This window comes from Xiphias gladius, chromosome 14 (assembly GCF_016859285.1).
Source record: "Xiphias gladius isolate SHS-SW01 ecotype Sanya breed wild chromosome 14, ASM1685928v1, whole genome shotgun sequence".
NCBI classification, from domain to species: domain Eukaryota; kingdom Metazoa; phylum Chordata; class Actinopteri; order Istiophoriformes; family Xiphiidae; genus Xiphias; species Xiphias gladius.
Window position 1 is genome coordinate 18,360,091 of NC_053413.1, and position 23,121 is coordinate 18,383,211.

General features: G+C 40.5%; 3 protein-coding genes across 5 annotated transcripts; all 3 read right to left on the reverse strand.

Moving 5' to 3' along the window:
• Positions 1 to 4,474: 4,474 nt before the first annotated feature.
• gpt (glutamic--pyruvic transaminase) lies at positions 4,475 to 19,184 on the reverse strand. 3 transcript variants are annotated; one of them, XM_040143238.1, is made up of 12 exons: positions 19,012 to 19,184; positions 14,933 to 15,119; positions 10,693 to 10,782; positions 10,384 to 10,492; positions 10,062 to 10,195; positions 9,409 to 9,652; positions 9,080 to 9,159; positions 8,857 to 8,993; positions 8,497 to 8,671; positions 7,321 to 7,476; positions 5,819 to 5,931; positions 5,000 to 5,111 (listed from the first exon to the last, which is right to left on the reverse strand). In XM_040143238.1, exons 1-12 carry the CDS (start codon positions 19,044 to 19,046, stop codon positions 5,021 to 5,023), a joined length of 1,551 nt encoding a protein of 516 aa, XP_039999172.1. In that variant the 5' UTR covers positions 19,047 to 19,184; the 3' UTR covers positions 5,000 to 5,020. The 3 variants fall into 3 exon arrangements, with proteins under 3 accessions (XP_039999171.1, XP_039999172.1, XP_039999174.1); XM_040143240.1 differs by lacking the exon at positions 19,012 to 19,184 and adding an exon at positions 15,694 to 15,759; XM_040143237.1 differs by lacking the exon at positions 19,012 to 19,184 and having other exon boundaries at positions 4,475 to 5,111; positions 14,933 to 15,637.
• fuz (fuzzy planar cell polarity protein) lies at positions 16,340 to 19,005 on the reverse strand. The gene has a single exon (XM_040143241.1). It carries the CDS (start codon positions 18,609 to 18,611, stop codon positions 17,307 to 17,309), a length of 1,305 nt encoding a protein of 434 aa, XP_039999175.1. The 5' UTR covers positions 18,612 to 19,005; the 3' UTR covers positions 16,340 to 17,306.
• Positions 19,185 to 20,248: 1,064 nt separating the features above from the next.
• LOC120799270 (guanine nucleotide-binding protein G(I)/G(S)/G(O) subunit gamma-5-like) lies at positions 20,249 to 23,118 on the reverse strand. The gene is made up of 3 exons (XM_040144302.1): positions 22,955 to 23,118; positions 21,366 to 21,508; positions 20,249 to 20,528 (listed from the first exon to the last, which is right to left on the reverse strand). Exons 1-2 carry the CDS (start codon positions 23,033 to 23,035, stop codon positions 21,383 to 21,385), a joined length of 207 nt encoding a protein of 68 aa, XP_040000236.1. The 5' UTR covers positions 23,036 to 23,118; the 3' UTR covers positions 20,249 to 20,528; positions 21,366 to 21,382.
• Between the last annotated feature and the right edge of the window lie 3 nt (positions 23,119 to 23,121).

Here is a 23,121-nt window from a genome sequence, read left to right on the forward strand (position 1 = left end):
CAATTTCCTCTAAAGATGTTGTTGTTGTTGTTGTTGTTTTTGTCTTTTTGTTTGTGTTTCAAATGGAAAAGACTGAGAGACGAGTGGGAACAAATCAGGCTCACATTCAGAAACAACCAAACATATGAGACGGGAAGCTGAAATCTCTTTTTTTTCCCCAGATGTACAATTCCACAACAACTAAGTGATTGCAACCACAGAGTTTAGCACAATGTTAAATTGTGGCCACATCTCATACCTTTAGGAAAACAATGTTGCTGATTGGAGGTATGATGGTTCATCTGACTCATTTACACGTTCCACAAAGCATCATTTCCATTTCCATTACATCTTAATTGCAGCATAATGGTAACATGCAGGACAAATATAGAAGCAGACCTGGATAATTTAGTATTTCTACATTCTTTTTGTAGACTTCCCTGTTACCAAATTGGTGAGGCTAGCCTTATTGCAGAACGATAAGTGTGATTATCTTAAGAAATTTAGGGAATCACAGGCGTTTCTTAACCAAAACTACTCTGTATAAATCCTCCTAAAATGATAACCCCTCCAATTTATTCAAGGAAAAAAAAAACAAAAAAAATGCAATAATAGCAAGAAAGATGACATCCTCCAGCTTCTAGATTAAAAACTTGAGCCTGCAGATTTTAACCAGATATGTGTTTTAAAGTAAAAAATAACCTCTGGCTGTGTAGCTGATTGAACAAATCTACCTTCCACTTCAGCCATTCAGTGCTGAGGACACTTACTTCATGGCCTGTGTAATTTTTCTGGGGATTTTGACACGCAAAAGAAGTTCCATGTGGTAGGCATTTCATTGGCTGATTCAATGACTTTTACAGTCAGGAAGTGAAAATGTTATTACTTTTCTGGCCAATAAATAAAACATTTCTTCGACTATATCTTTTTAGCAGTGTGAAGCAGGCAGCCTTTAGATCTTTGTCTAAGGTGCTCTAATCAATATTTTTGTATTGACAATCAGTCAGATGACAAGGTTGTGTGTTTATGAAAGGGGCTGCTTGCAGTGACGAACCCACAGAGAATTATCATCCGACTCTGCAGCTTCTTCCGGCTCTAAGGAGCTTTTTAGTGTCTTTTAAAGGTACCATATGTAAGAATTTGAAGACATGTACATGTTTTAAATGGTAAATGGACTGCATTTATATAGCACTTTTCTAGTCTTATTGACCACTCAAAGCGCTTTACACTACATGCCAATTCACTCATTCATACACACACACGCACACACTCTGATGGCATAGCCGTCAGGGGCAATTTGGGGTTCAGTATTTTGCCCGAGGACACTGCGACATTTGGAATGGAGGAGCCAGGGATCAAACCACCGACCTTCCAATTAGTGGACGACCCACTCTACCTCCTGATATTAATCAATTTGCCATTGCCAACATCTAAACAGATTGCAATGTAACTTAAAAGCCTGACACCTTCCCCAACTTTCTCGGTTGCCTATAACAGCCTGTGGACGGATTTCTATGTGGAGGACTCGGGACAAATTTCTCGGGAAAATCCAAAGGTTGTGACCTTCATGCTTGCTCCCGACTCCCCCTCCTTGCCCTTCTTGGTGAGCGCTAGACAAAGCTTGCTAGCTAGCTAATGCTGACATACCATATAAATGCAGTCAATGTATCATGCAGTGAGAATGGATTAGTTCAACGTCGCTACCCTATATTGTGCAAGCTGATATTGATATTATGCATGAATCAAACTATTGTCTCATATAGCCAGACCTATCTCCACACTTCATTTTAGCGCTGTGCCAGTGCTTGAGAGTCAAGTATAGTTTATAGTCACATAGTTTATAGTCAAACTATAATAACAGTGCAACTTACCTCATCTATCAACATGATGCCTGTCAATCATGTTCAGTCTCGTGTATGTCACTTCACTGTTTTGCCCGATGCCCAGGATGCTAACTCATGCCTACCTAGTGAGAGAAACGGGATGCTGACTGCAGTTCATTTAATGGCCACCAGTGTCATTAATAACAAGGGTTTTCTGAATGCTACATATATACCTTTAACCTGTTTTGGGTTTACTACACGAAATTTAACTTTTTTTTGGCTCAGTTTCACTGCTCTCATTAGCATACTTTCCAGACATGGCAGACACCTGTTTTCGGAATAAAGACAGCTCTAAAACCCCGCCGTACACTACCTGTCCAGCACCAGATGACAAAGGTAGCAACTAGCTGGTGAACAAAGCTGAGCATTTAGCTATAAAGAGCCAGGTATTTCCCTCAGACCTTGGTGGAGACCCAAAGCAGAGCTATGGAGATTGAATATTGGATTTACATTTACAAGGCCAGAAACCAAACTCCAAATGAATACTAATGCTCAGCCAAAGATGAGACTTGGTCCAGCTAAACTGTCCCAACATACGGGATATTGAACACAATATGACTGTCAGTTCACAAACGTCACTGACTCTCAATAAGCCGTTCCAGTCTGTCACATGAATCTCCCAATATAAGACTGTACACAGCGAATAAAGACTGGTCATTGTCATAACCAGGACAGCCACATGACAGCGCTGATGTCTGATGTATGACTGTCTATCTGTCGCCCTACATCCTCACCCGAACTAATGATGACCTTTGATTCCCGCAAGATGTCAGGAGACGAGAGAAAAAATGCAAACGCACCCAATTAATTTAGGGCGAAGAGGACTGGAACGTGTGAGCATGTCATGCTGCTGGAGTGAATGGTGAGGGGCTCAAGGAAAGACGAAGCACAGTATAATTAGGATTCAGGAAGCCCTTTGTCAAAAATAATTAAAGCTGACAGCCACTGTAGAGTAGAGAGGAAGAGAGCAGAAAACCCCTTCAAACTACAAGCTTCACTTTAACACACACTCTACATAGTCTTTCAGTCTCTGTGCCTCGCTCTCTCTCTCTCTTTCTCTCTCCCTCTCTCTCAAACACACACACACACACACACACACACACACACACCCACGCACACACACACACCCACGCACACACACACACACACACACACACACACACACACACACACACACACACACACACACACGCCCTGCAGTAGCATTCATCATCCTGGCTTGCTTGGAAACTGCATACTGGGCAATAAAACAGATGACAGACTAATAGAGACAATAAAGGCAATTGGGGTATCTACGCATTCAGTCTTTTGAAATTAAGTGGAACAATATCATTATTAGAGGTGACGGTTTCAGCGGTGTGCAGACAGCTCAGATCCCACCTTCTCACCAAATCTGTTTGAGGTCTGACGAGCAACCTTGCACTTTAGCACGGAAAAGGAAACTGTCTACATTACTTGGCTAATTATCAGTTTAGTCCCAAAAAAAGAAAGATCTTTCCTCTATTTGGCTTAACACATAACTTTCCAAAATTACCACAAAGATGAACATTAAAAATGTTTATCTGTGTGACACTACTGGACATCTATGAAATGGTTCAATTAAAGTGAGACTTTGTAACTTTCTGAACAGTGGCCACTGTGGCCTTGGGTGGCAATTAAAGGACAATGGCACATTGAATTTTTCTCATTTTAAAACTGCACTAATCAATATTTTTATATTAACAATAGGTCAAATAAGAATATTTAATTTGAAAGAGATACGTGCAGTAATGAACCCAATGAGAATTATCACCCAACACTGAGCGCCATGGATTTTATAACCTGTTTTAGCTCATTGTTTCTGTTTTCCGGTCCGGAAAATAAACAGCTAGTGAACATAGAGGAACATTTAGCAGCTAAGGATCGTTATGTTTATCACAAACAAAACAGAACTTTAAAGAGACTGAGTGTTGAACTCAGGTGGCCAGAAACAACATGTCCGTCACAGCTTTATAAGGTAATATGTCAATTCTTGTTCTGCTGCCCCTTGTGGCCAAAATAATAATAATAATAATAAAAATTGATTAAGTAATTTCCATTACGGATATAATTTTTAGGTAACCTTCACTGAAAGTGAGAGGAATAGGTGCAGTGTGTTAATTTCTTGATTTACTTTTGTAATAAAACATTATTTTAATATGTGACATGCGAAAATGTTCTGTAACAGTAGCACAAGTCGATTATAGGATATAAGAGTCATGAAGTCAGTGAAGTGACCCACTAATGTCAGTTACACAGCAGTACCACATAAACTACTGGTCATACCGGACTAGATAATACTGTAGCAGCAAAACGCCCGAGTGTATTGAACCGAGCAAGTACGGTTTCATTTCTAAAATTCAACTTTTTAATTGAAAAAGTAAAAAAAGTAATTTTTTTCACACATTATGTGTCTCACTTTAATTTAACCCCTTTGTTATGTTACATGAGTGACATTTTGTGAACGATATGCTCACCTTTGGTCTTTAATAGTTTAATGAATAAAGATAGGAAATGACTAAAAACTATGGATTTAAGTTTCTGTTTGTCTTCCTATAAACTCTTAACACAACTGAAACACAAAATGAGACAAATCATAGACTGTTACATTTATTTTGTTTCTACAAAATCATTTCTGAATCATCATGCAAATGAGACTTTCTTGTATATTCTCTCTGTGAAGTACAGCCTGCAGGAATGGAATATTTTAACCAGTTGTACACATATTCAAGGTTTTAAGCAGCATAAAATTCTCTTCAATTGTACCTTTTTTAAGCTTGGCACAGACAATCTATCTCTCATACTCACAAATACAAAGACCTACAGTATAATACATCTTTCATAACTGGAATAACAACAGACGAAGCCATATTTTTCGTGCTAAACTGACATGTCTCTGAATTCATTTATTCATCTCCTGTTTTCTTTTGTTTTCTGACACAAAACAGTGCCCTGTGTACTGTCCTACAATGTCTAAATGTAACAGCTGTAGAGGCTGAAGTGCGTCGTCACAGAGACCACCAGAGCCGCCGTAGAGAAGGCACTTAATAGTGACAGGTAAATTGTGATTGGCTGAGTTCTTATTGTTGTGGTTGGTGAGCTCCTCCCTTTGTGAACGGAGGAAAAACAGATGTGGAAATTTAAGAATACTGGTGGGTGAATTTCTGGTGGAACTCCTTGACTTTGTTCAGCAGGATCCGCAGCTTGTCTGTCGGTGGCAAGATGGTCATTCTGGGTGGGAGAGCGGAGGAAAAGAAAGACAAAAATTAAATGCTGACTGACTGATGCAAGAACAGAGGGTTAAAGATTATTATGGACTTTGGAGAACAACCCAAGAATTATTTTTTTTAAAGTTATTCAATAACTAGAGAGAGTTTAAAGGGATCGTGTGTCAATGAATGACAATCAATCATTCTCTTCTTTAAACTTAGGAAAGAACATTGTTTCCTTTCAGCCACTCAGAAGCACTCACAATAAATGCTCTGAATCATATTTACAATCAGTAGCCAGTTTATTAGGTTCACCCTGCAAAAACCAATGCAGAAGACTGTAATTGCACAACTGTTTTATTATTAGACCCCATTAGTTTTAACTAGGTGTACCTAATGAACTGCAACGTAGTGTATTTTACAGCAAAGGAATATGCAAAGATTTTTGATCAAGGACTCTACTCAATTAGTGGATTTAGTAGATTAGTTGATTAATCAATTAGTCAATCGTCAGCAAATTAATTAACAACTAAGTATCTTTGGGGACTGTTAGTTGGACAGGAAAAAAGCAATTTGAAAACATCAACTTGAGCTCCAGGAAACTGAGGGGGATTTTTTCGCGAACTTTTCTGACATTTCATAGATTCATCAAACCATTCATTGTTTTAATGGCGAAGATAATCAATGATCAAAATAATCATCAGTTGCAGTTTCAAAAGTGTTCTCTACCTGAAGTGGTAGGTTCCATCCTTCTGGCCAAAGCCGCTTCCAGGTACGAGGCAGATCCCTGTCTCCTCAAGCATCTTCATGCAGTAAAACATATCTGGCTGCTGACCTATGTCCTAAAAGAGGGGAAAAGGAATATGACAGAGCAATTTGAGCCTTAATATTCAGCTAGTGTGGGATTATCTCAAGTAGTAAGAATTTGACCAGGAATTTAGCAACTTTTTTGCTGTGCAGTTTTGCTGTGACTACAGTATAAGCTGTATTTTTAACAAGACACTTTAATTCCCCGTATAGGCTTCATGCTAAAAGAACTGTATGCACTTTTTTGTACTTTCCCAACACTGATTGGGAAACAATTATTTTCCTTCCACTGCATTCTGTTTGACTGTCATGACTTAAGTTTAGTAGAAAGGATTTTCAATTTGCAGAAAATCAAATAAATTTGAAGTAGAAGTGGACCAAATGAAAACAGAAATAGCTCAACTGAGCATCTCTAATTTAACCAACAGCCAATTCCTGTACTTTCAACAAAATGGTTTTATGAGGACAATTTTCCCCTTTTTGTCCATGTGTTTCAGAGTTATTGTAGTACAGGTGCCCTCCAGCTTTTTTTCCAGCAGTAAAAAAGGTAACAGAAGTTTGATATAAACAAAAAACAAAAACAGATAAGTACTAATTCAGGGTAAAATAAATCTTAGGTATATCTAATTTACTTTGGATCAAAAGCTTTTGTAAAACCGTTTAAAAACATTTTTAAGTGTCTTAGCCTTAGAGGTAGCTGAGTATTGAGATTGACAACAAACTGAATGAATTGCACAGCAGCTGTATCAAAACAGCCAATGGAAATGTTGACATAAAGAAACTCTTTGTTCATGCATTGTTTCTGGGAAAAGCACAGCCAAGAACAAGGTATGCCACAACTGTGCGATCAGTGTGGTGAGCAGAGCCCGTGGGATTGATCAAATGTCAGTAGGTCAGCTTTACTCTGACCTTATCCTCTCTAAGGCTAATCAGTTTCTCAGTGGCTTGGCTCATCCGCCCTCCCCGAAAGTCCTACTGAGCAGTCAACCGCGGGACAGAATTGAAACAAGAAGTTATCGGAAATCATTTGTTCCCTTTAGCAAACAGGGTGGTGGATGCACACTGTACCTGGTTAAAGAGTTATTTAATCCAGCCTAGTGTAGAGTAGGAGATGTTGCTCTTATTTCTTTCTGCAGTGTTTCTCAAATGTAATTTAATGCTAGCCCTGATTTTAGTTGTTTGTAGTGGAACATGGGTGTTTTTGGGTTGAGGGCTGTTGAAACCATGAAGAGAATTAATAAGTGGAATAATATAGGTGGACCGAATAATAAGTAGAATAGTGGGAGTGTTGGTTAAATAAGAATTGTTTTTCTCATCTATTTTATTTCTCTTTCTTGCTGCTCCTGATCACCGTTATTTCCTTGATACAAAAATACAGTCAAATTTTAATCAGTGAAACATTTATAAGAGGGTTAGGGACTCACCATTGCCTCTTTGATGGCTCTTTCTGGGATGGTTATGCGAGGGAAGGAGTACATGGCACCCTGCACAGGATTGCAGCTGATGCCTTGCACAGTGTTGAGAACCTGCTCTGTAAGCCTGGCCTTCTCTGCTAAGGCACTTAAGGTGGCTGTGCGCTCCTGGATGTGGGAGAGAGAATAGAAAATATAGAAGAGAGAGGACAAAAAGAAAAATAAATTAATGTAAAACAAAAAGAGACGTTACTAGAAACAGAAAACACTGGCAACTCGTTTTGTGATACCTGTGACTGACCCTACTAGACACATTCATCTTATGTAGCAATAACCTGTCTTATCAAGCTGAAGGTGTTCTGTAGGAACTCTTAGCCACAGAAAATGGTATTTGTAAGTCCTGGAGCAGTGTAAAAATGACAAAATTGTGGAAAGGGTTATTTTTCAGTACCACTGCCTTATTTTATTGGTTGAAAGTGCAGTGATGGCCCAATGTGTCTCTGGCCTTTTCTAATGAAGTTTAGTTTAATGAAGTTTTCTGCTTGAATTTCTCCAGACTCTCCTGCGTTCCACGAGACAGATGAATGGCAATGCCAGATACTGTACAGTAATTGTAAACATATTATATGATTTCCTTAAGTTAGACAAAGACTCTTTTTACACACAAGATAATTTTTCACACCTGCAAGACGTCATGACTTTTAGGGATTCTCATAGGTAATCCATTTATACACTTCCCAAGGCAGCTTCGTGCATGCTTTTGGAAGCATTACTATGATACAGCAACGTGTACATGTATGGGACATTAATCTAAAAGAGTCGAGCAGCCATAAATTTTCAAAATGCTGAACAGTCAGAAAGCAGAAGAGCTCCATAGTTTATATGTCTCTAGGAAAAAATTATATACCTTATGTATCATAGTAAATCAGATGTTTTCAGTGTGTTAAAATCTGTCAGAGAAAAAGAAGTATCCAGTTAAAGCAACAAAAAAAAATTACTAGGCAAAATCCATAATCAATGGTAGTGTACCGATACATTGGAAAAGGATAGTGTCATCTTACTGGTGCCAGTGTACTGATAATGCATAACAACAGATGATGTTTAATCAGATTAGCTGTGTTGGTGAACTGATTATCTCTTTCACCTCCAAGAGTAAGTAGTGAGGGTTGTAGGATGTAAACTGTGCACCTTGATGAAGTTGTCATATGAAGGCTCCCCAGGCTGCGGAGGATTGACAACCAGGTCCATTAGAGCCTGACCAGGAACAGGAGGACACAGACGGACCGACACCAGCTTAGTCAGCTGGGCCTTCACCTCATCGTCCATGTTGATGATCTCCATGTAGCCTCCACGGAAGCCACACCTAAGAGGGAGATGAAAACATTCAAATGTGACCTAGTAGCCCCAAAAATGTATGTTAGAAAGAAAACAAAAAAAGACAGAAAGAAACACAACAAACAAGTTCCAGCAAACACACAGAAGTAGTTGACAACATTGTTGTCACAAGGTCTGACAGATTTATCCCAGCATGAAAGTGAGATAACTTACTCTCCCATGTAACACTTTGAAGTGGAGTGGAAGGATGCCAGTTCCACTGTATTCGAGTACTCTGGCCCCATCTCAAACAGAACCCTCTTAAAAGAGTGGAACTGGCAACCATCGGCATACACGTTATCCTGGTACACCTGGGAGATGGGGACAGATGAGAGATATTACAGGGTGGAGTGGACAATAAAGCAGGCAGATGTTAAATGAGGTGCAGGGACAGTACCTCATCAGCCATGAGGAAGAGACGTTCTTTCGCTGCAAATCGAATTACATCTTCAATGCACTCTCTGCTCTGAACCTGACCTGTGAAAGAATAGGAAGCTCAGTATGGATAAGGCTCTGAAATGGCGATAAATCAGGCAGTTGTGTCCATTTGCTGCCATCTAGTGGCTCGTCTTTGAGGAGCGCATGAAATCTGTGGTCATAAAACAACTACGAAAGGGGAGACATAATGATGTATGCGTCTTATGCAGAGAGATTTACTATTAAGTAATTGAACTTGTAGTAAGACATCGTAACTATATCAATGCTAACAAAAAAAATGAAGTTTACCGGTGGGGTTTCCAGGGTTGATGATACACAGGGCTCGAGGGTTGCAGTACTGCCGAGCTTCATCCAGGGCGCGCTGCAGCTCACTGATGTCCAGACTCCAGCACTTTTCCTCATTAAGGTAATAGCTGATCTGCACAGCGCCAAGTTCGGCCAATGCGGCCGAATACAGGGGATACTGAGGTATGGAGATCATGATGCCTGTACGGGCTGCACCTTCACCACACACCAGCAGCTTCAGCATGGTCTGAGAAGGCAGAGAGGGAAATCAAGAAAGACATGAGATATGCTGTTCGCCTGTATTGCATTATACAGAGGCGTTTCTGTTAGTCTACCCCCACTAATATAAATAGGGTGGACAAAATGATTGAAACATCTGTTAGAATAACGCAATACAGTTCAACAGTACCACAAACTACGTCCTGCAAAATGATTTATATTGTATATGCTGAGATGACAGCTTCACCCCAAAATATGTCGTCATGTTTTGTCAGTTCAATGATGTAAATATTTCAGGTAACTTCCTTCTTTTTTACAGGAGAGCCGCATTTTATTCCTAGTTTTTTTTTTTTTTTGGGAGGGGGAAATAAAAATACATGATTATAAATACAGAAGAGGCACATAGTCAGAAGGTCAAAACGAGAGGTTTTTTGTACCACAATGCCGTCGCTGGCCCCTGTGGTGAGGTAAATGTCGTCTGGGTCACAGGGCACACCGCCATCCCTTCGCTCAATGTAGCGGGCCACATCCTGACGCACAGAGTCTATGCCCTGACTGGCACTGTAGGAGCCTGAGGGAGATTCATATGGAGACAGTGAGAGGTGCTATGACAACTTAAAGCTTGAACACAACAAAACACCACCGAGAGCATAATTTTACACATAATTACCATATAAAGAGACTAAGGGTGATAATAAGCAGCCAGGGTTATAAAAAGCTTGTTGTGATTGCACCAAAAACCAACACACTCATACACACCCATACTGTTCCCTCCACAGGACTGCAGAATGCGCTGTGCTCTACTTTTAGCATCCTCTGGGAATGTGCTGTCATTCAGGAGTTCAGGGTAGGAGCATAGCGCCAAGACCTCGAAACAAAGGGATGTGTGAGTATAAAGGGTCGAAGGGACACTATGCGAAATCCTGCACAGATTACTGCATAAGACAGGAAAAAACTAATTGAGACCAGTTTATCTAGGGAGGAAGCAATCGGTTTTTAGACATTCAGGAGTCAGAGGACAGGTGCTATATTTAGATGAGAGGTTGGGGGAAGGGCTTGAGAGCAGACCTGTCGGAAGAAAGTAATTGGCTGCTGTCCCATAGCATGCGCATCACCAATGTTAGCCTTGATGACCTCAGCAAATGGCTTCTTCATTCCCTGCAGAACATAAACACAACATACAGAAATGATTATATATCAGAAGGAGGACAAAAAAATATTTTTGAATGGTGAGAGCATTTATTCACTTATTCACATACAAGCAATAGTTTTACAGTGACTGCCCATTAGGAACCCCGACTCAAACTGTCAGAGAGAAAAGGGTTGGCTGAGAACCGCCACTGCACCTAAACAACCTTGTCCCCGTGCCTGCCCACAAGCTTAAACACAAACCTAACCTTTCCATTAACATGTTTATGCCACTAGAGGCTGAGCGCCCAGCAGCTGCAGAGTACACAGTGGGGTAGTGGTTTACTCATAACCACTTGAAGGGTTGAAATTTATTGGCTGTTGGTTGTACTCAATCAGTTATATTCCTCCACCAGGAGCATATAATGAAATGGTGGACACTGAAATATTCAAAAAGTTACAATTCTAAATAGCTTTACAGTTCTTGGAGTAACCTGTTACCTATAAACTCATGAAGTCAGTTTCACCATTATTAAGAAAAACATGTAAAGTGTCAACTGTTCATTCTCTATGCTAACTTTCTATATTCTTCTCATAACCTCTTACTGATACTCACTGATGCCAGAGTGAAGTACAATTCTTTACTGACAGAAATTAAGAAATTTTATGCAAACCTACATCTATTCTACACAGTGAACTGGGTTTATTACACTGCTACATTGTACCAGGGACATATACCATTTAGTAAAAAACAATTTAGTGTATTTGACGCCAATGGTATGTGCAAACAGAGAAACAAAGTTTCAACCCGAGCAAACCACCCTATCATACTGATACCATTTACCCTCTAACACAGGATGAGTGACATTCATTATACAGAGGCCTTTGACCTCATTTAGTGTAGGCCAAGTACAGGATTTATGACAACAAAGCAGCAGTGAACTAAATGTCAAAAATATATTACCAAAATCAAGGTATGAATTTACTGTCTTTCAGGCCAAAACATTTCAGAAATATAACATCTTGAGCAGCAGAGATCGCTGACAAAGAATAAACAGCAGTGCAGGCAGACACATGTACAAACACAAGCACGCGCGCACACACATATGCTATCAACACCAGATGTTTGGAACAGCGTGACACTGGAGACAAGCCACAAGTGGATCCTCAAATTCACACCCTGTCTCAATCAAAAAAATCTTTTTGTTTGATTTGTCCAATCAATCCAGTTCAGATTTTAGGAAACTTGAGTCTCTGGCTCTCTCATTGGTCACACATAAGAGGCGTCTCTCAGTCTGGACCAATAACACTATACAGGGGGAAAAACACCCCTAGGTCAAACGTACCGCCCATTCATGATGTGGATCTTTTAGAAACAAAATGACCTCTGCTCCTGAGAACTGAGTGGAGAGGCCTGTGCTTTTTGTTATCCATCAATGGAAAAAAAAACAGTCAAGCAAACAAAGCTGAAATTCTAGCAGAAGGTTAAACTGTGCTCTTGACGTAAAGCTCAGGCAGTATTTCTTTTTACTCCCAGGGAATTACAGCAAAGACTTTCCATTAAAGATGTGAAAAAGTGAAAGCCCTTGGAAATAACATTGTTAACAAAAATAAAGTTCAGATAATAAACTAAAATAAGAAAATTCACTTTGCATCATCTAAGTTTTTCTCTAATTCTCAGCCAGTCAATAAAAAACACATCCAATACTCAGACCAATTTCAATGGAAATGCAAACCCAGCATGGCTTCTAGAATGGAAAACATGTTTAGTGGTTTGCATTTTGGATTTCATTCTGGCAGAATATGTGGAAAGTATCTGACAAAAACTAATCTTGCATATCTTTGGTCCCCATTCGCTATCAGCTGGAAGCTCATGGGGACAAAACAAAGACCACAATGTAGTAACTGCATGTGAAGCCTTTGTCTGTGCACTTGTTAAATGGTACACTCAGTTGGCTCAAAGTTAGTTTTGTTCTATTCCCTGTCAGGAGAAGCTCAGAGCAAGCCCATCTTTAGTATCAGTGGGAAAAAAAAAGAAAGAAAAAAAAAAGAGAAAAAAAACAGGAACAATGCCATACTTTTACTGTAAATGAAGAACACAGATCTCACTTCCTAAAAACAAGGTGTGTAGGAAAGCAGAGTAGGGGATCACAGAGTGCATTCATCTGTGTGTGTGTGTATTTAATTCCCAGACAAAAGAGGGAATACCACTGTGACCTATTTACCAAAGTAACCCAACAGCTTTCAACACCGCAATTTGGGAAAGGAGGTGCTCGTAAAATGAAGGATAATGTGTTTTGACAAAACTTAGAACCACAGTTAAAAGTCTTTAAAAGCACAGCTCTGTTCTTGTGAAAACTTAGTACGCTGAGAGGTAGCTGATTACTGGCAGTACATTTTTGCCTTTTGGCTTGATGCTATACTATCGAAAAGTCTGGCAGCGGGAAAATGTGCAGTTGATGAACAAAGAAACCGCAGTGCTTCTCCTGTCTTAAAGGGAAGTCCAATGAGTAAAAATGTATTAGCAGTTGTAAGAAGTACGGTAATTATCTTATTGCTCCTCTGAAAATGCTCCCATCCCTCAATATTTTGGCTGAGTTTTACCAGTCGAATCCAAGTGCAATTTCTTCTGCTTTCTGAACACCTAAATGTCAACTCGATAATGCCTGATCAACCTCTTGTAACGCTGAGAAGAAAATAAATATCCTGTGGAGAGAGCAGATCAGCTACATAACAAACAGAACAAACAGAACATAAAATCTTTCGTGCCAGTGAACCATCTGGTTAAAAAGGTCACTACTGTCATTACAGCCCATGCAGGCCCACGCCACTGTGCATTTCACCTGTGCAAGAACCTGTTCGCATGCTCATCCCTTCCTGAGCAAAGCACTCAAGAGAGGACAGTTTTCACACCAGACTGCACTTGGTACACTAGCAGCTGGGTTGCCACATCACCATAAACAGTGTCAGAGGAAGGGATTGGACAGTGCTTAAAGAAAAAAAAAAAGAAAAAAGAGGAATGCACAAATGATCTTGATTTACAATGCCAATAACTCGGAAAGGACCTAAAATATCATGGACATAAAAGAAAATCACTTTATGTCATGCATTAAAAGTTCTGACATAAAATGCTACAGACGAAAGATACGAGCAAAACAGAAAAACTTCCCGCTAATGTTTTGTTTTTTTTGAGACAACCATAACTATGCGTTTCTTGAGGTATTAAAACAGAGCCAACTGGGACAGTTGGATATTTTGGACATCGGGAATTTTCGCAGGTTAACCAACACATATATCATCACTAAGTCTTCAGACAGTGAAACACAGATAGTAAAACCATACTGGAAAGAAAAAAAACTCAGTAGTTTAGACTATGGACTTTCACCTCTCTCGTTGGTCTTTCTATAAGCAACTGTGATGAATCAACAGATGGGGACGAAAAGGCGTGACTTGAAAAACAAAAACATGGATTAGACATTAACACTGAGGGCCAGACAAGAAAACTTTGATGAAATTTGAGGGGAAAGCACATTATCTGGATCATATCCAGTCTCAGGAATCATCAACTAACTGATGAACTTTGATAAGAGGGGGTACAAGCAGCCCAGCAATTTATAACACAAAGAGTTTTCTCCTGGGATAATGTTTAGAAGATGATGATGAGAGAATAATCTGCAGTTATAACTAATGATTCATTTTTAGCCAAAAAAACACGAGAATTCATCTGCAGCAAATAAGCGCGCAGATCTGCCTTAAACAGAGTCAAATCAACCATGTCATAGGGATTTTTTTAAAGACCAATTTACATTTAAGGATCAAAAAAGACTGTTTGTTACGGAAAGTCCTGGATGGTTTAACCATCAGTTTTCCACTCTTCTGATTCAGAAACCGTAAAAATTATTTCTCCAAGGAAGTTCGAGCTTGTTATGTAAAGTGCTAATCGTCTTCCTATACACAATATGCTAGGATATTGGGTTATGTTGGTCTACCGCGGTACACTGCCGGTCTGACAAGTAGAATAAGTCAAAAGACGATGAGGTGTGATGAAAGACGAACGAAACAAAATGCATTTCACAGGTAAAGATGAGAAGCGGGTCCGAAAGTACGACATCTGGTAACAATTATGGTCCAGAGACTGGTCCCGGTTGTACAAACACAGATCACAGCTGGTTGCACATACCTCCAAGAGCTCCCTCTCCAGCTCCACAGCCCGCTGCACGATGGGCCCCCGCACGGCATACTCCACCTTCTTCACCGTGGGGTTCATGGTGTCGATGGTTAACACCTTGGCCCGGGACACCACTCCATTTTCGGACATCTTCTCTTTGGGGAGCCCACGCCGCGTTGCACTCAGACTCGATAAGGCTCTGCCGGGAGAGGATGAGGACAAAGGGGGAGAGGTCAGTGAGCGGACCCTGGGACGACCGCCGGGCCGCTGCATTCCACTGCTACCGGCTAACAATTCGTTTCGCCCCCGGCTCAAAAGCCGCACGTTTCTGGGCGACAGCAGCTGCATCCGTGTGGCTGACATTTTACACGGTCTTCTTTCAACGAGTTGGGCAACTTTAAAAGTCTCCGCGGTGCAAAGAAAAAAAAAAAAACGACTCGCAAAACGCCGGTTTCTTCACTCAACAGGAGTGAAGTCAAAATTGTGCAAGTGGAGCCACCGCGCTCCTAAAAGGGACTTGACACTCAGGCCCTTGAACCTTACAGCGGTGATAGTGGTAACGGGGCTACGACAAAATTATAGTAAAGTCCCAGGATGTTTTTTAGGACCCTGGCCGCATCCACATACACTGACCAAACTTCTCACTCTGAAACTTTTTGGAGCAAGTCCCCTGCGCACATGGCAACACTACAAACAGCGAGCGTATCCCTCCCCTTTGTGTGGTTACATATCCACCGTCATCCCCACCCCCTCTCCTCCGCTATCCTACCCACCGTGAGGCTGTCAATCAGAGTCGGTTCTCCGGTTACTGAGCCTCAACAGCCTCGGAATACAGACGTCTTCCTCTTTTGGGTGCTTCGTGCGGTTTGGGAGGAGACTTTGAAGGATTCTTGGTGAACAAAATGATCATGAATGCTCCTCCTATCTGGACTGGATATAGGTTTCCTCCACCTGCTGAGGTGGTGTAAAGCAAATTCTTCTGACGAAGTCTGTATCAACCCGTGCCATCAAAATGATTTGAAGCGGCTCTAATCACATTAAAAGTCTACACATCGTGGCTTTAATGAAAAAAAACAAAAACAAAAAAAACCCTGGAGTATTCCCGAAGATGTATGGTTAAATGTATCGTGTCACTTTTGCTCAACAGTCTTTATAGGCCCTTGAGGGTAGGGTCAGACTGAAGGAACAAGGTCAGGCCTCATGGCGCCGGTTCAAATTTCACATTTCTTGGGTTAAACCGGGATGCTCAGGTTCTCTGACAGCCTCGCCTCACTCACAGGAACTTCTACCTACAAAATGAGCACGAAGAGCAGAGGATCTGGTGAAGACTGAGATTAGAAACTACTTACTGGGATGTCACTGATCCTCAGTGTGACCCTCAGTGAAACTCTGCCCTCACACTGAAAAGTGAGAGAGCGATAGGTCTCTTGAAATTACCAGTGCAGATATAAACAAGACAAAACACAGCAATTATCATGGCTGGGAGTATTCATTCCATTCTGGTGTGTGTCTGTTTTGTCGATGGTCAAAGCCACTTTTATTACAGCATTATGTCATGTGGAATACAGACAGTTTTGTTATTTGTTGGCATGTTTTGCATATTTAAGTTCAACGTCAGTACACTTAGCATTCTACTTTTTCCATATTGTCCGCTGCCAGTGTTTCATAGCTGTCAAGAAAACTGTCTGAGATGACAAAACATTATATAAATATTACTATCTTTCTTTCACAAGAAGTTTAAATTGAAATATTAATATTAAAACCAATGGAATGCTGTTGCTTCATTTTCATTAAGTGGTTTATAGGTGTTATTTTGCAGTTGCACACTTAACGTTTTGCGATGAAACGTTCAACCAACAGAGCGCAAACATTACCATGATCACATCAGCGGTAAGAAAAATGAGAATAAATCACTCAATGACACAAAGTCCCATAAAAGGTAACCAACTATATTTAGGATCACAACTAGAGCAGACAGATAGATAATTTATCATTTTTGAAGCGGAATGATTCAAAATGTTAAAACGACAAACAGCAGGCACTCATTTATCCCAGTGTAACCTTTTCACATGATTCTCTAATGCAATTAGAGATACAGTGCAACCGCAGTGGTTAGTTTTCAGTGTAATTCAGTGAGTCAACAGAATTTGGAACCATGAGATCTATGTAGCTGCCATTGCTGTGGCAGAAACAGCCTTGAAGCCAGTGAAGTTAGACACAATTGTGAAACAGTGACTTATCTCTTAAATGCAAAGTAAAGGTAAAAGAAGGTCACATTGGTATGGCATGTTTAATTGTTTTCATACTTTTGTCATTGATATATTATTAGGTCAACCATGGTAGGTTTACCCAAAATTGAGAGGTTATAGCAAAGTAAACTGCTCAATTAAAACCCAGTGGCTGCAACTAGATCAGAGAGTGTCTGTGTGGCCAATGTACGCAATGCAAAGGTGGGCACTGATGGTGGGATAAGCAGGAAGAGCTGGTGCTGTGCTGTCTGAAGTCCATAGCTTTTGCACTCCTCTGTAACTAGGTAGCACTGTAGCGGCTGGTGTGAGAATCCAAGGACAAAGTCTTCAGTGTTGCTTCTCTGAGCCCTTTCCTCCGGGGAAACACACAATGTCTCCTCCTGGTTGAAGTAGCGTGTTGTGCTGAAGATGTAGAACAGCTTCAGCAGCTCCCAGCAGCGGGCCTTGGAGGGTGACGGAGGGTTACCGAGCAGAGGATTAGAGAGAGTCCGCACACAGGAGACTGACCGACGTGTTTCACGGTTGATGAGAAGAAGTGCCAGTACATCAGGGCGCAGGGATACAGATGCTGGTAAGCATCGCTCTCCAACAGCCAAGCAGTCTCTCAGGGTCTCCACCAGGGGGGACCAGAAAGGACCCACAAGCGCACTCTCTGCTCTGCGCAGGGAAGGGGTGGGACCGCACAGCACACACACATCTGCCCCAGGGAGCAGCTGGAAGCGGAGCAGGCGATGGGCCACGGTGGGGCTGCCGTGAGGAAGGAAAACGGGGTAATCACAAGAAGTTGATCCAGAGGCTGAGAGAGACCGCATCAAAGCAGAGAGCAGCACAACTTCCTGTGGTGCTAGACGCCACCACTTCTCAGTTGCTGCAGCTATTCGCCCGTGGACTATAAGGCAACCGAATTCACTGTCTGCAGCCTGTGCAAAGCCATCCACAGCCTCTTGAAGAACGGCAGGGTTTGGAGGCAGCAGTGAATCGGCGCAGTGTGTCAGGTCACCCAGGATGCCCCCTTGCCTCTCCTCCAAGAGCTGATCAATGAGGCCGAAGCAGGACCTCAAGTCCCTCTTTAGCCTCTCAACATTCCTCGTGTTGGCCAGCTCATCCTGCCCCAACACCAGCACCATGCAGTTCCACACATTCTCCAGGAGGCGTTGTAAACGAACCTCCTCTTCTTTGCTGCTACCTGCACCACCTTGTCCACCTCCACTCACAGCGATGAGCATCACACTCTCCTGGAAAACTCTCCACAGCACTTTCCCCCCGCCTTCTGTGTCACAGCAGGACAACACCGCTCCCTGACCACCTCCAAACATGTGAACACCGTTCAGGGCCCCGATGACAGAGAAGGGCAAATGTTTGGACGCCCCCCTCGTGAAAAGGGGAACCCCGCTACTGGCTGTGAGGCAGAGGAGCTGTGTCGACCCATCCTGGAGCATCATCGTGGCGTTAAGCTAGCTGTGGTTCACTCTTGCATGCACGGCCAACAGACTCGCTTTTCAGCCACACTAGATTGTTGAACCAGTCGGCTAACGGTCTTCATTGAGCTGATTGTATATTAACAACCATTAAGTCAAAAATTGACCAGCTAACAGTTATCGCTCAATTTGGCTCTGGTGTAACATCATAGGGGGTGAGTACCTTGGCGAGCCGTTAGCGTCACGTACCGTTTAACCATTTTCCTGCAGCTGACTGAAACGGGTACTAACAACGACAAGTCAAGAGATATCATTCAGCAAATCTGGCTATTATGACCGGACTGGACACACACCGTCGGCTCGCTAACCACTTGCTTTTGCTGGCTAACTGTATTTAACATGCTAGTTTAACAAAAGAAGTTACCGTCGTTTCCACAGTAACGCTGTCCCATGATTCATTCTTCAAACTGGCGAGGACCGTTACATTCGGCTGGTCGAGCTACAGTTATGAGTTACGAGCTCTGTTGTAACCGCTGAAGGAGCGGGACAGGAAGACCGACCTGGGTTCAGTCCCGAGGGCTCATGGAAGCGTTGTTCACAGGGTTCTAATGTCTGCTTGTTCAAATCACGCGAGAGTCGTTCCAACCCGCGAGTAGCGCTGCGATACTGTTACTCGATATTTCTTTATTATTAGTATTTATTTTTATCAGAAATTGATTATTTTGACGATTGTGTTATAACTGGGTGCCTCATCTGAATCATGCAAGTTACATGTGCATAACTATAATGTAAGTTAAAGGACCTTTTGTTGTGATCACGCCCAATGGTGGTAAGTAATCAAGTACATTTACTCAACTTCTTTACTATTTTGTGTAACTTGTATATTATTATTTCCGTTGTATGTTACTTTATACATTTACTCTATGGGGCCCAAAAGTGTTCATTATTAAATAAATGAGTATGATGTTATGAAAAAAATAATAATGTGAACAAATAAAATAAATTGTATAGATTAATGATTTCATTTTGAAAAAAAGAAAATTTTGAAATGTTGTCATTTTTTATAAGTTTTGAGTTAATTCTTATTTCTTTATATTATTTATTTCAAAATTCACATTTGATTTCTGTTTATAACAGCATTTTCCCCAATAACACCTTTATTTCAAGTCATTTTATGTCACTTATATTTTTGGTTAGCTGATAATACCTATGTATTTTTAAGTGAAATTTAGAGTGCTATTTGTAACAGGGAACCACAACATTAAAACCAGATTGGGCTATGTTATATTGTTGTATTTGTACTTTACTAAAGTAAAGAATTTGAGACACTTCCTCCACTACTGGTTATGATCCTCTTCATCCCAATTTGGAAGTCTAGCAGTTTATCACAAGCTGATTAGGCAACGGGGCCCCAAAATAGTTCCAGCTGTTTTTTTCTACTGTTTTTTATTCTTTCTTTTGAATTGAATTACAAAACTTAAGAGATGCATTGTTAATTTATGCTATTTTTTAATCTAAACCTCAGCTTCCTCAATTATGATCTGTAGAATTCATTGAAATGCCTCTTGCAGCACTCAGCTGGCTTTCACGAACAGTTATGTCTGTAATGCAATGCTGTGAAACGGCTGAAAAGCAGAACACAGAAAATGGCATATTGATAAAACCTTGGAGTAGGAAAGAAAGTTTTTTATTCATTAAATACAAAAAAGTCCAGAACAGTGATGACTAAAATAGAACAATAGAAAAGGCACAATAATTTACTCAAAAATCGCACTGTGCCATGAAAAATAAAACTGTCTCCTTTCTTCTACTGTGGCTGAAAATAGATGATCATCTTCCTGACAATGTGTTCTACACTCGAGAAATCCCGTGGCAGTGTAATGGCTTGGCATGTGGAGCAGTGTTGAGGTCAACTTTTCCCTGTAGCATCAAAATGAAGGCCTGCAGAACAAAAATATACAACACATTAGGTACTTTCATCTTTTTTTTTTTTTATGAGGAGGTGGGTGAATAATAGTTAAGGGATGTGGATTTTGTTCAATAGTATTTGTACAATTAGAGATACATTGTGATTTATCAAGAGTATAAGGTGCTAATCATAAAAATGTATTGCTAATGTGAAAAAAGTGCATAAAAAAAGTTCAATTATTACAGATAAATTTAATCAATCATGGTAATCCATGACTGGTAATTCATGGCTTTATTGTATTCTACTGTTATCTGTATTCAACAGCTGCATATATGGTATCCTCAAATATCTACAACATATGAAGTACTGCTAAACATCCATATTGTTTGCAAAATATAAAATCAAACACATGTAGATTCTTGTGCGAGTTGGTAATGGAAACACCAGTTTCACCATTTAAAGGAGAAAATATTAGCGTTTGGAACATTTTCAGAATACAAGTTGAAAGTAAAGAAATAAATTATGCTGGGGTGGGCTGAGAAGCTTCTATGGATGTTTAGGTGTTTTTCCCATTGAGAAAACATTACACCAGGATATTCAAAATGACCACAGTCTCTACTTATTGTGAAAAAAACTATCAACATTTAACTGCCATTTTTTTAATTGAAAGACTTTCATTTCACTGAAAACACTTAATCTTATGAGGCACAGAGGGGAACACCTGCATAACTGAAATGCATTAAAGAATTTCTGACTAGCACTTCAGCTATGCTTCAGACCTTTCTGCAAAGCTATTCAATAAATCACACCGATTGCTTTTGCTGGATGTACAGTACATATGAGTGTGTGTCTGAATGTGTCAGATTTACCAATGAATACAGCAGTTTCACAAGAAGGAGCAGACCTTCTGCGGTCTGAAGGGGTTGGTGCTGGAGGACACGCCGGTGAGCAGCGGGTCCTGCAAGGCGTTCTGAATGCAAAACTGTTGAAGGTCAGCAGCTGCCTGGGAGACCTGGTGACAAAAGAGGAACCGAAATGACATGGCGTCGGATTATATTGGGGCTGCTTAAACAGACTGGTTAAAGGGGCACTCCACTGATTTTACACAGTTTCAGTTAACTCATCACAATGGGTACTATTCAGCCTGTAGAAACAATTGTATAACGTTTTCTGTAGCTGTGAAAGAAGCAGTTTAAAATGAAAAAATTACCCTAACAACCAATGATCAAAAGAAGGTACTGAATTGCATTATGTAAAATGTAGGCTCCAGTGTTTTTTAAGCGTGATCCATGGTGATTATTTAAAGTCAGGAAATCATGTCCCCTGCTGCTTCAATTTCGACTAATCTTAATTCATCACTTCTAAGTCACCACACTTTATGGAAATACACTTCCAAATCACTGGAATACTTTAAATATTTCCCATCTGTATATACATGGTACCAAAACCAGAAAGGAATAGAACATTGCATGTTTTGTTAAGGACAATAATTACAACAACTAGTTGACTAATCAGTTAGTTGATGGAAAGAAAGCTGATGAAAAAATGCCAAACATTTTCTTTCCAGTTTCTCAAATGAGATGTTTCACTGCCTTTTTGGTCATACATCATAGTAAACTGAATATCTTTAGTTTCTAAAATGTTGGTTGGAAAAAACAACACATTTGAAGACGTCACCTTTGGCTCTGTGAAGTTACGATGGGCATGTTTTCACAATTCTTTTATGTTTCGTAGACTTAAAACTTAATTGAAAAAATAATTGCCATTAATGAACCGATAACAAAAATAAGCATTAGTTGCAGCCCTAGTATTGTCTGTCAGTGTGTTGCAGAAAGTGCTGATGAACTCTTGCAGTGTTTCGAGACTTCAAAACCATCCAGTAATGGTGATCTTCGGCAATTCGTGAGTACACCCACATATTCCCCTGTTTACATCTTACTACTTGGTCCATTTTATCTATTTGTAACTTTGATTTACAACGTAAAATGTTAGAAATACATGCATTATCAGGCGAGGTGGTGTTGATTAAAATAATTAGGGGGAAATGGCATTTTCCCCTCAGAAAAGGAATGATGAGTTATTGATCAGGTTAGTATTCAAGTAGGTCCAGTGTTTTACTTTTCAGCAAAATTACGCTAGGATACTGCTCCCCTCTATTACCCCAAGTTAAGAGACAGATGCTAGCTGCCACTTGCTTGAGGTCTGGATGTTACATGTTCTTTGTCATACGTTGAGTGATTCATCTCAACATTGTATGAAACCTTTTTTTTTTTATTATTAAAAAGAATAATAATGCTTGCTTTCTTTCCAAGTAACGCCCTGCTACGCCTGCTGACTATCGGCTAACTTAACGTAATGCTGCTAGCCTCTGGCACCAGCTAGCGCTGTTAGCGGATGAGGGTAACGCTCGAGATTTCTCCCCGTAACTTGGCAGAAAAACAATAAACCCACAAATTACCTTCACTCTGTTTATGCTCGCCTCGAACCGGAGCTGCTGTACGACTTTTTTCATGGCTACAAGATTTGAGGAACTCGACATTTTCGAGGTGTTTTTTTTTTTTTTTTTTCTGAAAAACTAAACGCCGAGCAATGGGTGGGATTCTGGGCTGGATGATGAGACAAAAG

What these genes read in the sequence shown, in the direction of transcription:
- gpt (XM_040143237.1), bottom strand. Translation starts at nt 15,283, where the DNA reads ATGTCAGCCACACGGATGCAGCTGCTGTCGCCCAGAAACGTGCGGCTT. An exon ending in GGGCCAGCGACGGCATTGTG is followed by an intron (nt 9,653 to 10,061) that starts GTACAAAAAACC and finishes CTGCCTTCTCAG; the next exon opens with ACCATGCTGAAGCTGCTGGT. An exon ending in CATATGACAACTTCATCAAG is followed by an intron (nt 7,477 to 8,496) that starts GTGCACAGTTTA and finishes TCCCACATCCAG; the next exon opens with GAGCGCACAGCCACCTTAAG.
- fuz (XM_040143241.1), bottom strand. Translation starts at nt 18,611, where the DNA reads ATGATGCTCCAGGATGGGTCGACACAGCTCCTCTGCCTCACAGCCAGT.
- LOC120799270 (XM_040144302.1), bottom strand. Translation starts at nt 23,035, where the DNA reads ATGTCGAGTTCCTCAAATCTTGTAGCCATGAAAAAAGTCGTACAGCAG. An exon ending in CGAGCATAAACAGAGTGAAG is followed by an intron (nt 21,509 to 22,954) that starts GTAATTTGTGGG and finishes TTTTGTCACCAG; the next exon opens with GTCTCCCAGGCAGCTGCTGA.